General features: G+C 38.7%; 1 protein-coding gene across 3 annotated transcripts in view; it reads right to left on the reverse strand.

Annotated features, from left to right (window-relative positions):
• The window catches only part of LOC128701156 (uncharacterized), a 163,665-nt gene that overhangs the window by 17,948 nt on the left and 131,835 nt on the right, over positions 1-13,882 (reverse strand). For all 3 annotated transcript variants that reach the window (XR_011394061.1, XM_070100642.1, XM_070100641.1), the window contains exon 8: positions 6,736-6,847. Coding sequence is in view for 2 of the 3 variants with exons in the window: in XM_070100642.1 (XP_069956743.1) it covers positions 6,736-6,847 (112 nt within the window). In the remaining variant the exon portion in view is untranslated. The remainder of the gene's footprint in view (positions 1-6,735; positions 6,848-13,882) is intronic.

Below are 13,882 nucleotides of genomic sequence, written 5' to 3' on the forward strand. Positions count from 1 at the left end.
CTTTTTTCCTATTTAAAAAAAAAATTTTTTTTTGTCAAAATTCGGGGTGCTATGCAAGAGAACATATATATACATTTGGACCGTTTAACCCTTAAATGGTCCAAACGTATATATACGTTTTTTCAACATCTGAAAGTATGTAAAAAAATGTAGATTGTTTTTTTTTGTTTTACATGTGAAAACGTGTAAAAAAAAACTTTTATCTACATTTTTTTTTTGTTATATTTCAGCAGAAGTTTGTGGTTACAGGAAAGTGGGTGCGGGAGGGAAGAGGAGCGATTGGTGGAATGATGATGTAAAGAGAGTAGTAAGGGAGAAAAAGTTAGCATATGAGAAGTTTTTACAAAGTAGAAGTGATGCAAGGAGGGAAGAGTATATGGAGAAAAAGAGAGAGGTTAAGAGAGTGGTGAAGCAATGTAAAAAGAGAGCAAATGAGAGAGTGGGTGAGATGTTATCAACAAATTTTGTTGAAAATAAGAAAAAGTTTTGGAGTGAGATTAACAAGTTAAGGAAGCCTAGAGAACAAATGGATTTGTCAGTTAAAAATAGGAGAGGAGAGTTATTAAATGGAGAGTTAGAGGTATTGGGAAGATGGAGGGAATATTTTGAGGAATTGTTAAATGTTGATGAAGATAGGGAAGCTGTGATTTCGTGTATAGGGCAAGGAGGAATAACATCTTGTAGGAGTGAGGAAGAGCCAGTTGTGAGTGTGGGGGAAGTTCATGAGGCAATAGGTAAAATGAAAGGGGGTAAGGCAGCCGGGATTGATGGGATAAAGATAGAAATGTTAAAAGCAGGTGGGGATATAGTTTTGGAGTGGTTGGTGCAATTATTTAATAAATGTATGGAAGAGGGTATGGTACCTAGGGATTGGCAGAGAGCATGCATAGTTCCTTTGTATAAAGGCAAAGGGGATAAAAGAGAGTGCAAAAATTATAGGGGGATAAGTCTGTTGAGTATACCTGGTAAAGTGTATGGTAGAGTTATAATTGAAAGAATTAAGAGTAAGACGGAGAATAGGATAGCAGATGAACAAGGAGGCTTTAGGAAAGGTAGGGGGTGTGTGGACCAGGTGTTTACAGTGAAACATATAAGTGAACAGTATTTAGATAAGGCTAAAGAGGTCTTTGTGGCATTTATGGATTTGGAAAAGGCGTATGACAGGGTGGATAGGGGGGCAATGTGGCAGATGTTGCAAGTGTATGGTGTAGGAGGTAGGTTACTGAAAGCAGTGAAGAGTTTTTACGAGGATAGTGAGGCTCAAGTTAGAGTATGTAGGAAAGAGGGAAATTTTTTCCCAGTAAAAGTAGGCCTTAGACAAGGATGTGTGATGTCACCGTGGTTGTTTAATATATTTATAGATGGGGTTGTAAGAGAAGTAAATGCGAGGGTCTTGGCAAGAGGCGTGGAGTTAAAAGATAAAGAATCACACACAAAGTGGGAGTTGTCACAGCTGCTCTTTGCTGATGACACTGTGCTCTTGGGAGATTCTGAAGAGAAGTTGCAGAGATTGGTGGATGAATTTGGTAGGGTGTGCAAAAGAAGAAAATTAAAGGTGAATACAGGAAAGAGTAAGGTTATGAGGATAACAAAAAGATTAGGTGATGAAAGATTGAATATCAGATTGGAGGGAGAGAGTATGGAGGAGGTGAACGTATTCAGATATTTGGGAGTGGACGTGTCAGCGGATGGGTCTATGAAAGATGAGGTGAATCATAGAATTGATGAGGGAAAAAGAGTGAGTGGTGCACTTAGGAGTCTGTGGAGACAAAGAACTTTGTCCTTGGAGGCAAAGAGGGGAATGTATGAGAGTATAGTTTTACCAACGCTCTTATATGGGTGTGAAGCGTGGGTGATGAATGTTGCAGCGAGGAGAAGGCTGGAGGCAGTGGAGATGTCATGTCTGAGGGCAATGTGTGGTGTGAATATAATGCAGAGAATTCGTAGTTTGGAAGTTAGGAGGAGGTGCGGGATTACCAAAACTGTTGTCCAGAGGGCTGAGGAAGGGTTGTTGAGGTGGTTCGGACATGTAGAGAGAATGGAGCGAAACAGAATGACTTCAAGAGTGTATCAGTCTGTAGTGGAAGGAAGGCGGGGTAGGGGTCGGCCTAGGAAAGGTTGGAGGGAGGGGGTAAAGGAGGTTTTGTGTGCGAGGGGCTTGGACTTCCAGCAGGCATGCATGAGCGTGTTTGATAGGAGTGAATGGAGACAAATGGTTTTTAATACTTGACGTGCTGTTGGAGTATGAGCAAAGTAACATTTATGAAGGGGTTCAGGGAAACCGGCAGGCCGGACTTGAGTCCTGGAGATGGGAAGTACAGTGCCTGCACTCCGAAGGAGGGGTGTTAATGTTGCAGTTTAAAAACTGTAGTGTAAAGCACCCTTCTGGCAAGACAGTGATGGAGTGAATAATGGTGGAAGTTTTTCTTTTTCGGGCCACCCTGCCTTGGTGGGAATCGGCCAGTGTGATAATAAAAAATAAAAAAAAAAATAATAATTTGAAAATATGTAAAAAAAAGTAGATCTACTTTTGTAGCACTACGAATTTGAACGTCGATCTGTTTGGACCGTTTAAGGGTTAAACATTACCAAGCATGACAGTGTTGACAACGTATTAACTGACTTAGACAATTATGATATTAATCATCACACTCATTAAACTTAGAAAATAATAATATTTATATAATGTATACGATAATGTAGAGTAGTAATAATGTATATACCAGTATAATGTATATTTGTATACTAGCCAAAATGTACATTAGTAGCAATATTCACCAGTAACAATGTACACCAGTAATACCTCGTCACTATGACCAGTAACACCTGGCCACCATGACCAGTAACACCTGGCCACCATGACCAGTAACACCTGGCCACCATGACCAGTAACACCTGGCCACCATGACCAGTAACACCTGGCCACCATGACCAGTAACACCTGGCCACCATGACCAGTAACACCTGGCCACCATGACCAGTAACACCTGGCCACCATGACCAGTAACACCTGGCCACCATGACCAGTAACACCTGGCCACCATGACCAGTAACACCTGGCCACCATGACCAGTAACACCTGGCCACCATGACCAGTAACACCTGGCCACCATGACCAGTAACACCTGGCCACCATGACCAGTAACACCTGGCCACCATGACCAGTAACACCTGGCCACCATGACCAGTAACACCTGGCCACCATGACCAGTAACACCTGGCCACCATGACCAGTAACACCTGGCCACCATGACCAGTAACACCTGGCCACAATGGCCTAGCTTAATATTGTTACATGATTACTAACATGATTGTTAAGTTGGTAAATTAGTTATTTTTGTTATCAACAGTTACATTGTTTATAATGAAAAAATCAAAATGAGTGTTTATTTCCTTGCAAAACTTACAATGTGTGGTTTATGTAAGATATTAATTACAAAGAAAGCCACTAGCATGCCTAGGCATTTCGGGCAGACTAATCTTAATTCTTATTGACTATTCTATATTGACACAGGTTATGGAGCAGTACATTTTAATATTCATTATTGCATATTAGTATAAAAGTTAGGTAATTAAAAAGTCTATCATTAATAAGATTGATAACAGTGAGATAGTACAAAACATAAGAGTATTACAATTAGTATAATTTAGTAATGAGAATGGTTTTATCTCTGTGTGGCATGCAAAGAGTACATAACCTTTATTCGGCACATGTACACATCCTCATTAACCCCTAAACGGTCCAAACGTATATATATGTTCTTACCGCTAGTGCCATGAACTTTTTCCAGTTATACTTTGACGAGCCTGTGATGAACTTGATAGTGACCCAGACGAACAATGTCATGAACAACACAGCACAGGTTAGAGAATTGTCATGGCTGCGCAGGTGGAAAGACGCAACAGTGGCTGAAATGTATTTATTCCTTGCCACTGTCATGCTTATGCCACATACCTATAAGAACAATATGTATGTAACTACTGGTGCACAGATCACTTCATCAGTACTCCAGCTTTCCGTGACCTCCTTCCCTGCAACAGATTCACTCTTGCTATGAATGTTGCACTTCTCAGACAGGAATACGCCCAACAGAAATGACCTTCTCTACAAAATCCAGGAAGTGTTTATGTATTTGAAGCAGAAATTCAGTGCATACCTTTATCCCTTCAAGAACATTGTTGTTGATGAGTCTTTGATTCTATTCAAGGGACACCTGTCATTCAAGCAATATATACCGAGCAAACGTAATCGCTTTGGTATAAAACTTTCTGTTATGTGTAACTGTGAGAGTGGTCATGTGTTGGATGTCACTGTATACACCGGAAGAAACACTCGATGATGACAGACGGAAGTTGGGCATTTCTGGTGATGATAATCGCAGGATGATGGAACCATATCTTGGTAAGTACTGACCCTAAATTTTTTTTTTATCCTATAACACTTAAAAAAAATGTGCTCTTTATTTCTAAAAAAAAAAAAAAAATTTTTTTTTTCAAAATATTCGGGGCACTGGGCGATAGAACGTATATATACGTTTGGACCATTTAGGGGTTAAAAGGCTACCTCCCCAACCAGTGAACCAGATACTAAGGGTTGGACGATCAGGGCCCCATCGTCAATCAATATCTAGGTTCAAACAATGAGGTGGAGCTGGCAATTTTGAAGGTGACGTGGTTACCACTCACGTTTTCACCCTTGTCATTTCCATTAACCCTTTGAGGGTTTCGGCTGTACTAGTACGGCTTATGACCCAGGGTTTTTGATGTACTAGTACGCCTAAATTCTAGCACCCTCAAATCTAGTGGGAGAAAGCTGGTAGGCCTACATATGAAAGAATGGGTCTATGTGGTCAGTGTGCGCAGTATAAAAAAAATCCTGCAGCACACAGTGCATAATGAGAGAAAAAAAAAACTTTGACCATGTTTTTGGAATAAAACGGCAACTTTGCACTGTATTTTCATATGGTATTTATTGTTGTATTCTAGTTTTCGTGGCCTCATTTCATAAAATGGAAAACATATTACAGAAATTGAGATGATTTTGACTGGTTTTACAATGAAAAGTGCCTTGAAATTGAGCTAAAAGTAGCAGACATGTTCGATTTTTACCAAAGTTCAAAAGTAAACAAATCATGCCAAGCATCCAATACACGTCAACTGGCGAGTCTAATATTCTTTCACAAGTGTGCTGATATTATTTATACCATTTCTGCACTTATGCAGTAGTCTGCATACGTAACAGTAAATCTTCTATTTTTTGTAAGAATAAAAATTGAAAGTGGAAAGCCAAAAAAATATAAGAGGGGCCTGGGGATGTGACTAACGAACAGAGAACTTGTTATTTTAGTGCCAGGAATGTCTTTCTTGTTTATTCTGGACCCTATTCGGAAATTGGCATCTTTTGAAATTTGTGTGAAATTGGCAAAACTGCTAAATTCTGACCACTTTATTGGATAGTTGAAATCAGTAAATGGGTGGTTTCTTGTACTCATTCGATACAAAAAATAGAGTTCTAGCAAAATAGTTATGATTTTTGTCGACTAGTACATTGGAATTGGCCAAAAATAGAGCTCAAAGTGGGCAAAATCGCCGATGCGTAAACATCGTCGAGACCGCTAACTTCGCGAGAGCATAATTCCGTAAGTTTTTTCTTTTTATAAGAAAAAATAATTTTGTTTTTTTTTTTGAAATTTGGCCGACCCTGAGAACAAGTCTCGGAGAGGGCCTGTCGACCCTCAAAGGGTTAAAGAGCTGGTAGAAGCACGGTCTACTTTCTATTGGCTTCAATTCTGCCTTGATTACCATGGCGTGCACTAATACCTATTGCTGTACATAGTGTGCATATGTCTGGCTATAATTGGTGAAGGACAATACAAGTAAAAGTTTTCTGCTGTTTATTTTGCTCCCTTTACACCCAGGATAACTGGCCTCTGAGTTCATGGGTTGTAATAACATGATACACTCTTTCTATAATTGAAAGCTCCGGTAGGAGACTTGGACCTGCCTCGCATGGGCCAGTAGGCCTTCTGCAGTGTTCCTTCGTTCTTATGTTCTTATGTTCTTATATTGACAGAGTATTTCAGGCAAACTTAGGACTAACTTAAGATAAGGAATTTTATGTTTACGGTCAGTTGGGTGAGTGTAAGTATAAAATTAGAAGAATTACAGATAATGAGAACAAGTCTGTTTTGTTCTGGATGTGTTCATGATACTGAAAATAGCATGTGTGGTTATCATATAGTTAACTGATGATGGGGTAAGTTAGGGATAAAAGGTGTTTTTTAATGGTAGTTTTGAATATGCTGGTCGAGTCTGTGGTTCTCAAGTTTTCGTGCAGAGAGTTCCAGATTTTGGGCCCTTTTATGTACAATGAATTTTTGAAGAGATTTAGCCAGACACGAGGAATGTTATAAGAGAATTTTGTGTCTGGTATTATGTCTATGGGTCCTGTTGAAACTATCAAGAAAGTGCTTTAGTTTGGGATGAATATTAGAATTTATGGTTCTGTAAATGTAGGTTGCACAGTAGTATGTGTTAATGCTCTGTACAGTGAGTAATTTTAGGGCTTTGAAGAAGGATGGGGCCATGTTGCCTAGCATTGGATTGCATGATAATTCTTACTGCAGCTCTTGGCTGGGTTACTATTGGCTTTAGGTGGGTTGCTGCTGTTCATCCCCAGGCACAAATAGCATAGATGAGATAATAAAAAGTTAATGTCCAGAAGATAAGTCTTACCATCTTCTGGAAGTTTATCCTCTTCTATCATCTGTCTCTCTCTCTCTCTATTCAAGCTTCTCTCTTCTTCTCTCTCTCTATCCAATCTTCTCTGGTCCAACAATATTTGGTTCTGTTGATAAACTGGAATTAATAAATGCAAAATATTCGTTTCTGCATATTATATTTTATATTTAGAATGAATAACTTGAATAAAAACTGTGAAGGTTAATAATGTATAGAATATATACAACATAATGCACTTCATTTTGAAGAATTAAAGTTATTTGTTTTACTGTACAGTCAATCCTATCTTAACCCTTTCACTGTCAGTCCTGTAATATTACGGCTTGCAAGCTAGTGTTGGTCCCATAATATTACGCCAAAATTTTAGTGGCTTTAAATTTTGTGGGAGAAAGCTGGTAGGCCTACATACGTGAGAGTGGGTCTGAGTGGTCAGTGTGCGCAGTATAAAAAAAAATCCTGCAGCATGCTGTGCATGTGGAAAAAAAACTCAATGTTTTTTTGGTTTAAAACTGCGACTTTGTGGTGCATTTTCATATGGTATTTATGGTTGCATTCTCGTTTTCTTGATCTTAATTGATAGAATGGAAGATATATTACAGAAATAGAGATGATTTCGAATGGTTTATGGATTAAAAGTACCTTGAAAATGAGCTCAAAGTAGTGGAAATGTAGGATTTTTGCCAATGTTCAAGAGTAAACAAATCATGTCAGGCGTCCAATACACATCAACTAGTGGGTCTAATGTGTTTTCACAAGTGCGCTGATATTATTTATACCATTTTTACAATAATGCAGTAGTCTGCATAACAGTAAATCTTCTATTTTTTGTGTGAATAAAAATTCAAAATCGAAAACATGTGTAATATAAGAGGGGCCTGCAGAGGTGACTAATGAACAGAGAAAACATTATTTTAGGCCTAGGAATGTTACTGTTAATTCTGAAACCTATTTTGAAATTGGCCAAATTACCAATTTCTGATCACTTTATTGAGTACTTTAAATCAGTAAATGGGCAGTTTCTTGTACTCAATCAATAGAACAAAAGAAGTTCTAGCAAAATAGCTATAAGTTTGGTCAATTGGAACAATGGAATTGGCCGAAAATAGGGCTCAAAGTGGGCAAAATCACCGATGCGTAAGCATAGCGAGGAAGTAATTCCATAAGTTTTCCATCAAATTTCATACTTTTCATGTCATCACCATTGGGAAAAGATTATTATTTCATAAGAAAAAAAAAATATTTTTTTTAAATTCTTCAACAGTGACGGCAAGTTTGTGAGCAGGAGTCTTCACAGTGAAAGGGTTAATGACCAAAATAGTGACCACAAGAATGCTTCCTTAAGCAAAAATTTTAATGTGACTGTAATGTTCTCATAAGATCCCATGTTATGAAGTGAGATGTGCACCATGATGCTTGTTTATTGTATGTGAGAGTTTTCCATGTTAACCTTTCACTAAATCCCTTGTATACAGGCACTCCTCACTTACTGACGTACTCATTTACTGACAGCTTGGAGTTACGACCAGCTCTCTGACCAGCCGGTATTGTATGCCGTACAAGAACTTGGGTCATTGAAAACGGGCAGCACGGTGTCTCAGCGTCGAGCATCACAATCTTCTTCCTGCAGCTACTCAGTACACTAATTTTCACAGTGTCCAAGACTACATATTTTGTCTATAAATCTGTACTTCATTGTGCACCCCATAGTACAAGATAGATAGATAAGATAGTTTATTTCTTTGTAAAGGTTACAATGTGTAATTACAATTTTGATTTGCTAAGTACAAAGATAGCCACTATCATGCTGGGGCATTTTGGGCCGACTAATCCTAATATATAGTAACTAATTAAGACTACAAGATAATAGTACATGGTAACTATATGTAAAACTAGACAAGAAGTAGTGGTTAACTGTTTTGCAAACTTACTTAAACTTAATATAAATGTGAGGTAGCAAGGTGGAGTAGGGTTCCGTAAAATAATCTTTAAATTGCACACAAAATCTATATTACAAGTAATGGTTCAGGTGGTAATATTTTATGAATTGGCAGAATTAAAAGCCTAGAGGTCACATAATAAAACTAATTAGCAGATGTTTTGGTTGATTTGGTTAATATAGAGAGATAAGATGATTTTTTAGAAAAGTCCTAAATTTATAAGTTGTCAGGGGATCCTGACCTGTTCCAGTAGCGAGTTCCAGATCTTCGGGCCTTTTATGTGCAGTGTTCTTGCATAGTGAGAGTCTGACTCGAGGGATGTTGAAAAGTGCCTTAAGCCTTGTATTGTGACTGTGCATTCTGTTGTAACTGTCGAGGAGTAGTTTTAATGGAGGGTTTACAGTGGAGTTTAATGTTCTGCATATGTAGTAGGAACAATAATGTGTGTATGTCTTGCATATTTAGCAAGTTAAGTCTTTTGAAGAGTGGTGGTGTGTGGTGTCGAGCACAGGAGCTGGTTATCACCCGCACAGCAGCTTTTTGTTGGGTTACTAAGAGTCTAAGGTAGTTGGCTATGGTTGCGCCCCAGGCACAAATGCCATAGGTGAGGTAAGGATATATTAGAGAGCGGTATAGGGTAAGGAGTGTCGTTTGTGGTACCAAACTTACTCTCAATATTGACAAAACCTACTACATTCAGTTTGGGAACAGAACTACAGATGCTCCTCTTAACATAATGATAGGTGATCTGTTTATCACAAAGCTCACAGAGGAAAAATTCTTAGGAATCCACCTTGATAACAGACTTAAATTTCAAACACTTTCTTCTTTCAACACACCGGCCGTATCCCACCGAGGCGGGGTGGTCCAAAAGGAAAAAACGAAAGCTTCTCCTTTTACATTTAGTAATATATACAGGAGAAGGGGTTACTAGCTCCTTGCTCCCGGCATTTTAGTTGCCTCTTACAACACGCATGGCTTACGGAGGAAGAACTCTGTTCCACTTCCCCATGGAGAGAACAGGAAATAAACAAGAACAAGAACTAGTAAGAAAATAGAAGAAAACCCAGAGGGGTGTGCACATATATATATGCTTGTACATGTATGTGTAGTGTGGCCTAAGCATAAGAAGTAGCAAGACGTACCTGAAATCTTGCATGTTTACGAGACAGGAAAATGGACACCAGCAATCCTACCATCATGTAAAACAATTACAGGCTTTTGTTTTACACTCACTTGGCAGGAAAGTAGTACCTCCCTGGGCAGTTGCTGTCTACCATCCTACTACCTATAAAATTTCAAACACATGTACAACAAATTTCCAAGAAAATCTCCAAGACTGTAGGCATACTACTGAAGATACGGTACTATGTTCCACAGTAAGCCCTCCTGGGCCTATATCACTCACTCATTTACCTCTATCTCACCTATGGAATTCGTGCATGGGGCTCAACAACAATAAATCGTCTCAGACCATTGATTACCCAACAAAAGGCTGCAGACAAAATGATAACAAATTCCCACTCCAGGCAGCACACTCCACCAATATTCAACTCTAAACTTACCGTACAAAACATCCATACTTATTATTGTACCTACTACATACATAGAACACTAAACTTGGATATAAACCCTCCCTTCAAACATCTCTTTACCAACCTCAACAGAACACATGACCGTAACACAAGGCACAGATCACTCTTTGATGTTCCTCGTGTCCATCTCACACTACATAAAAACTCGATTCACATAAAAGGCCCAAAAATCTGGAATTCAATACCTGTGAATATAAAAGAAATACTGTCTGTTTATCAATTCAAGACTCTTCTTAAAAACCACTTACTCAACCACAACTAAATAAATACTGAATAAATGAATCTCATAACCTGTGACCCTATCAAATTGTTTTTTTTTAATTACATTACCTAATAGAATACTCTGTTCTCTTGAATGCACAGCAACTCATCTAATGACCATATGACCTGTTTCTGCACTACAAATCATTGATTTTACTCGATCTGATTCGATTATATTATACATTGTTATGCTACAGATTTGTACAACTTTAATACTTCTTATTTGAAATACTCATTCGTACTTCATGTTGTAATTTGTTTACTGTAATTTTTACAACTGAACATATCATTGCTTAGTTAATCTTAAGTTAATTTTAAGCTGCCCATAATGCTCTACATACAAGGGACTTTTGGTATGTACACCCAATCACTATATTTCTTTTTACAACTATGTATCATGTCCAAATAAAAAATAAATACATAAATAGTATCGTATCTTGGAAAGGATTCCTATTGATTTTGAAATTTTCTTGGCTACGTGATGGGTGTGGGACTGAAATTTAAGATTACAGTCAAGGAGAAGACCTAGAAATTTGCCCTCCGTGTGTCTTGATATAGGGGAACCATTTATCAGTATATTAAGTTGGATATTTAAGGCTCTGTTGCCAAACAGCATGAAGTATGTTTTGTCTATGTTGAGAGTGAGTTTGCTGGTCATCATCCAAGTATTTATCTTCAGCAGCTCATTGTTTATAGTGTTTCTAAGTACAGCTGGGTCTGAATGACCATCTGTGAATAGAACTGGTTTAAGGAGTTGGGATGCACTGGGGAGATCATTGATGCAGATGAGAAAGAGGAGTGAGCCTAGGACACTACCCTGGGGTACTCCTACAGCTACATGTTGGATAGTGGAGTTGACTCCATTTGCATATACATACTGGTGTCTATTGTTAGGATAGGATTTAAGGTAGTCAAGAGAATGTCCTCTGATGCCGTAATGATTCAGTTTTAGGTGCAAGAGATTGTGGTCGACTGTATCAAGTGCTTTTCATAGGCCAATGAAGAGCCCCAGAGGATATTCATTTTTATCGAGAGCTGTGTATATTAGGTCAAGCATTTGTACGATAGTCATTCGTACTTTTTTTTTTTTTTTTGGTCTAAACCCAAACTGGCATGGAATGTCAGGTAGGAGTAAAGTCACTTGTGTAATACTTTTCGAATATCTTGGATGGTAAGGGCAAGTTTGATATGGGTCTATAGTTGCTCAAGTCAGTTGGATCACCTCCTTTGTGGATAGGGGTGACCCTTGCTGTCTTCAGTATAGATGGGAAGGTTGAGGATGCTACAGATTTGTTAAACATTGTTGCAATAATGAGTGACAGCTCATGTGCAGCTTTTTTATATATGAATGGTGGCAAGTTATCTAGATCACCTGCTTTGATTTTTAATGATCTAATGACGAGAGAGACTTCAGTGGAATTAGTTGGAGCTAGAAATTAGAGTAGTATTTGAGTAGCTGCCAATGAGGGACTCATTCGGCTGGGTATTTGAGCTGGGAATTTGACTTGCTAGCTTTGATCCTACAGTAGAGAAGAAGACAATAAATTTATTAGCTGTGTCTATAGGTTGTATGTGAGGTTCATTTGGTTTAGTTAAATTTCTCTCTTTTTTTTTCCAGACGGTTTCCTAGAGCCCAAAATTTTGGAGAGGGTTTGCCAGGTACTTTTCATATCATCTTTTATTTCAATAAATCTATTTTCATAATACATTTGCTTTGATTTTTGTATTAGTTTTGTGAGTATTGATGTGTATCGTTTAGTTCATTCTTTAGTAATTAAGCCTAATCTGAACTGTTTTTCAAGTTTGTGTTTTTTATTAAAAGATTTGAGGATACTTTTTGTTAGCCATGAGCTGTTTAGTCTCTTTTCTGTGATCTGTTTTATTTTGGTCGGACAATGCTTGTTATAGAGGTTTAGGGCTTTATGTAAAAAAATTTTGACATCTTTATCAATATTATTACTGTCAGCTATCTCTCTCTGCCAATCAATGGCACCTAGTGCTAGTTTTAGGTTGTTTATCGATGTCTCATCATGCAGGCAAAATGAGATCTTGTTTCTTGAGGCAATTTAGATAAGTTGGTTATGAGAAAGGTAGGGTAGTGGTATGTGGTGTTGTCTGTGATTATACCTGCTTGTAGTGGGGATATTATGTTGGTCCAGATATGGTCAAGTAATGAGGCACTTGTCTCAGAGATTCTTGTTGGCTTCGTTATAGAGGGTAGAAACAAGCTGTTGTTCATAGTATTTGTGAAATCAGCTTCTGGAGGGTCAGTTGCTTGGATGATGCTTATGTTAAAATCTCCTGCTAGTATCAGATGATGTTTATTCAATTGACTCAGTTATCATGTTTCTAAGATTACTGCTAAAAGTGTAAGTATTGGTGTGTGATAGTCTGTAGACGGCACCAACTGTTATAGGTTTCTTAAGGATTTTTGATGTGAATTTAGCTATTATATATTCGCCATTTTCATCCCGTAAGTTAGTTGATTTCATACATTCTAGCTCATCAGGGTAATAGATGGCAGTGCCTCCTCCTGGTTGGTCAGGCCTGTAGTTATGTATGGCTGTGTAACCAGGTATGGTAAATTTTTTTTTTTTTTTTTATCACACTGGCCGATTCCCACCAAGGCAGGGCGGCCCGAAAAAGAAAAACTTTCACCATCATTCACTCCATCACTGTCTTGCCAGAAGGGTGCTTTACACTACAGTTTTTAAACTGCAACATTAACACCCCTCCTTCAGAGTGCAGGCACTGTACTTCCCATCTCCAGGACTCAAGTCCGGCCTGCCGGTTTCCCTGAACCCCTTCATAAATGTTACTTTGCTCACACCCAACAGCACGTCAAGTATTAAAAACCATTCGTCTCCATTCACTCCTATCAAACACGCTCACGCACGCCTGCTGGAAGTCCAAGCCCCTCGCACACAAAACCTCCTTTACCCCCTCCCTCCAACCTTTCCTAGGCCCACCCCTACCCCGCCTTCCTTCCACTACAGACTGATACACTCTTGAAGTCATTCTGTTTCGCTCCATTCTCTCTACATGTCCGAACCACCTCAACAACCCTTCCTCAGCCCTCTGGACAACAGTTTTGGTAATCCCGCACCTCCTCCTAACTTCCAAACTATGAATTCTGTGCATTATATTCACACCACACATTGCCCTCAGACATTACATCTCCACTGCCTCCAGCCTTCTCCTCGCTGCAACATTCATCACCCATGCTTCACACCCATATAAGAGTGTTGGTAAAACTATACTCTCATACATTCCCCTCTTTGCCTCCAAGGACAAAGTTCTTTGTCTCCACAGACTCCTAAGTGCACCACTCACCCTTTTCCCCTCATC

Source organism: Cherax quadricarinatus, chromosome 73 (genome assembly GCF_038502225.1).
Source record: "Cherax quadricarinatus isolate ZL_2023a chromosome 73, ASM3850222v1, whole genome shotgun sequence".
Classification (NCBI taxonomy): Eukaryota; Metazoa; Arthropoda; class Malacostraca; order Decapoda; family Parastacidae; genus Cherax; species Cherax quadricarinatus.